The sequence below is a fragment of the Solanum tuberosum genome, unplaced genomic scaffold, assembly GCF_000226075.1.
Source record: "Solanum tuberosum cultivar DM 1-3 516 R44 unplaced genomic scaffold, SolTub_3.0 scf00133, whole genome shotgun sequence".
Lineage (NCBI taxonomy): Eukaryota > Viridiplantae > Streptophyta > Magnoliopsida > Solanales > Solanaceae > Solanum > Solanum tuberosum.
Window position 1 is genome coordinate 1,397,075 of NW_006239056.1, and position 4,238 is coordinate 1,401,312.

The 4,238-nt window shown below is 29.1% G+C and overlaps 1 protein-coding gene across 1 annotated transcript in view; it reads right to left on the minus strand.

The window, feature by feature from the left end:
* Positions 1-267: 267 nt before the first annotated feature.
* The window catches only part of LOC102581764 (GDSL esterase/lipase At1g71250-like), a 7,177-nt gene continuing 3,206 nt past the window's right edge, over positions 268-4,238 (minus strand). The window contains exons 2-5 of the mRNA XM_015310326.1: positions 2,341-2,523; positions 1,390-1,623; positions 1,167-1,299; positions 268-500 (exon numbers count right to left, since the gene is read on the minus strand). Of these exons, the coding sequence (XP_015165812.1) occupies positions 268-500; positions 1,167-1,299; positions 1,390-1,623; positions 2,341-2,523 (783 nt within the window). The remainder of the gene's footprint in view (positions 501-1,166; positions 1,300-1,389; positions 1,624-2,340; positions 2,524-4,238) is intronic.

The window sequence follows — 4,238 nt, forward strand, 5'->3', positions numbered from 1 at the left end:
AATTAGAATAACAATAGCTACAAGCATAATCACCACTCAACAGTCCATGAAATAATATAAAATAACTAATTACAAAAGAAGAAAATGATTCTTGTATTTTATTCTATTGATCTCCCACATCTTAACATAAAGAAGATCTCTTGTGAAATGTGGCATATAATTAAACTAAAAATATTATTACCACCAAAATTTTAAAATCTCATCCTAGGCTTCAAAAAGTTCTTACATATTGCAACTATCTTAATTCTAAAATCCATATTAATTATATTACCCTTCTATGAGTTTTTTAACATTTGTTGGATAAACTTCACTATTAAGCTCAGAATTAAAGGCCTTATTAGCAAGCACAACATTCACAGCTTCTGTGGGATGCAACCCATCAAACCACACAAATTTGTTCCTATTTGAACAAGCTTGTCCTCCATTTTTGCACAAAGTTGAATTCCCACCTTCCTTTATTGTTAGTACTTCACCACAAGGATCTCTCACATTATCAATACCTGTGTTTAAATTGCAAATTCAAGAAAAGTAAGTCACGTAAATTGAAACAAAAACAAGTATAACATAGTCGTGCATGCTAAGAAAATATAGGACCAGTCTAACCTATTAATAGTTGATAGATTCATCTTTCATTCACTAGCGACAGATCAATTTTGTAGCTAAATAACAAAATATATCATAAAAAAAAATTGTTAACTACACAAACTATTTATTTAACAACGAAGTTGATATCTAATTCCAATTTTTTTCATAGCAACCAATTTCTCTCTAGGTTAAAAATCAAATGACTTTCTCAAACTAGTACTGCAGATCGACATCAGGGGTGTATGACGTTTTCCGTTGAGTACAGTACACAATTCAGACTTGAAGTTTGTTTACGTACACAAGTATGAGAAAGACAATTCTAAAGAATGAAACTAAGAAAAACTTATTTAGATATCATTCGTTAATATAACATCAACATAACAATAATATTATAAAGCAATATAGACATTTATTCCATCCATCCATCTATCCAGAAGAAAGTAAAAAAGACATATCAAATTGAGAAGGAGTTCTTATGATATTCCTAATAATGTTGAAGACATCAACATAGACAAACTTAGAATCAGGCATTTTTTGCATCATGTAATCCAACAAGCTCCTTAAATTGGTATTGTAGAGACCTAAAGGTACATTTATTGTTTGAACGCAATCATGTGGCGTTGAAATTGGGAGTCTAGCTCGTACCATTGGACTGCAACCATTTGGATATAATGACATTACCACAAATTTCCGTCCACCCAAGTCGTACAACTTCTGTAAAATCAAATCGTATGATTTAATTAACGAAAATATTGTAATGACGAAAGAGGCATAGCCAACAAAAGGTGTGACGTAGTCAGGTACCTGGAGTTGTTGAGAGAGTCCAGTGATCAATTTAGAAATGAAGCCTGGAAGAGTAGAATTATTGAATGGGAATTTCAAGAAGTAGTTTAGTGAAAAGTCATTTCCACCAGTTCCAACTATAAATAAGTAATTGCTTAGTGCTTCATTGCTTTTGCATCCAAGTTGCTTTTCCAAATCAGGTATTGTTACACTCTCTAAGTTTCTGATTTGTTCATTCATGCCTATCACTTCTCCCTAACAATTTAATAATTTATTTATAAGAATCAAACATCAATATATATTCCTCGTTTTTCGAGAGTCAGACAGTTTAAGTTTGATTAGAAATTTGTAAACTACGTAAAAAGTACTATATAAGTTACATATGAAAAATTTACGATCAAAGATAGACTTGTTTGAATTTCAAAATCTGAAAGGTGTCACATAAATTGAGACAGAAGAGTAACATATAATATATATATCATGTGGTTAAAAATATGATCTACAAAATCACAAGCCTACTACATACATCGTAGATTGATCTACTTTTAACAATTGAGATTTGATATTGCGATCTAAAATAACTTTTGAACTCCCTTTATTATTATATTGTACTAAAAAGTTCCCAAGGAGTTTCATTAATTAACATATAACCAAAATAGTTCATTTTTGTATAAAATTTCAGCAAAAATGTCCCTTTGTTGAAGAATCTATTTGGCTAATGCTTAAAAATTACTAGTACTAAATATTTGTGGTTAAATATGATGACATTGTTAATCAATATTTCACCTAGAAAATACCTCTTTTGTTCTTTTTTAGCTGTCATAATTTTCTTTTTAACAGTCAAACGATATGAATTTTGACTAACATTAAGCGTAACATGACAACTAAAAAAGAACGGAAAAAGTAGATAATACCATGTAACTTTATGACAAGTAAAGAAATAAAGAGAGAGAAATGAATTAAAGAACTCACAGAAACAACACCAGTGTCATCAAGAATACCAGAACCACCAGAAGCAAAATCAATACCTTGAAGAATGGCATTCCCTTTAGTTGTAGGATCTTTAAATGTTGGAATTGGACCAAGTTTTACATGTTCACCAAGTAGATCAATAACATTTTTACCATTTGTAAATCTTCCTGTTGGACCTTTTACCTAATCTACTCCATATGGCAAATAATTTGCCTTTGCTTTACATTTTTCAATAAAATTGTTGTTCCCATTATCAACTAATGAGCTACCAAATATAAGCATTCCTTTTATTTTTGTGCTTTGATCATTAAATTTGCATTGACAATTGCATAGAGATAAAAATGACAAGAATAAACTTAGGATGATGAGAGTTTTTGCCTTTGGAGACATCATGTTTTTTTTGTTGCTATATATTTTTTATTTGTTTCTTTCCTTTTGTGTGTGTTCCTTTTAATAAGAAGATTAAAAAAAAATTGAGTAATGGATGGGAATAAAATACTACAATGCGAAGTTAGCATTGAGTAGTAACTAATTTTGAAAGTGTTGACTCCTCTTTTTTCGATTCTTAATTACTTTTCATGTTTTGTTTTGACACGTGTGACTAAAAGATAAATTTCATTAAATTGTTCTTATTTATTCCTTGATTTCAACTATAACAACATTTTCTTCTTTTATTTGATTTTTTAAATAGAAATTTTTTTTAGTAGTACGTATATTAATTTGTAAGTTTTAACATTTATAGTGAAGCAAAAATCTTAATAGCTATCAATCACCTTCTCTTTTCTTTTGAATTTTTTGTATTAAGTTAAAGATAAGATTTTATGGCCTTCATTGCCTATCTTGAATTATTGTTGACAACATTTCTCAATGCTATACTCAGGTGCTATCCAAAATCAATTTCATCAGTGTCAAATATTTAGTGTATTTGTACAGAGATACATGTATCTAATATAAAAAATACATGTATTTAATATCAAAATATACATTGAGACATTCATTAGTGTATCCGTGCATATATACATGTATCAGATATCCAAATAAGCACGAGAGAGAGAAAGGGAAGGAGAGGGAGAGTGAGAGAAAGAGATTATGTAATTATTTTTAAGTATAGAAGAATTTAGTAGATATGGTACAAATATTTGTCTAATTAGGTAACGTTCTCAAAATTAAATCAGCTCGTTGAGGAAGATGAACTGCTGCAATGAATAAATATTGTATAAAATAGCGTATATGGATGTATATACATCTCTAATACATAATTATACATAATATATATACACAATTATACAATATTGATACATTACATGTACATATGACCATTTTATTGAGTGAAAAAATTGTTACATAGTATACAGTTCCTTAACAAGCCCTATTTAATATTAGGGAAAGCATGATCAACTTTTTCTCAGTTTCAGTATGCCTTCTTCAATGTAAATAGTTTTTCCAATGATCTAGTAAAACAACCAAACATGGGGAGACCTTACAAAATGAAATAAAGCTAAGCACAAGGAAGATTTGCAACTTAAAGTCCAGCTACTCATAAATCATAGAATCATATACTAACTAAGGGTATGTTTGGTATGAAGGAAAATGTTTTCCTGGAAAACAAGTAAATTTTTGACTTATTTTCTCATGTTTGGTTGGTGAGGAGAAAATATTTTCCGGAAAAGATTTTTAGTGTTTGGTTTATGAATGAAAAATATTTTTGAGAAATATCTTTTATTTTTACTAGAGTAGAAAATAATTTTTGAAATTGAAAATATTTTTTGAAAACAAAACTTAAATTTTTTTTTGGGGTGGGGATGATAGGGGGTGGGTGAAGGGGGTCGAGGGTAGGGGTGAAAAATTGAAATTTTAAAGTTGAAAATATTTTTTAAAAACAAACTTAAATTTTTTTT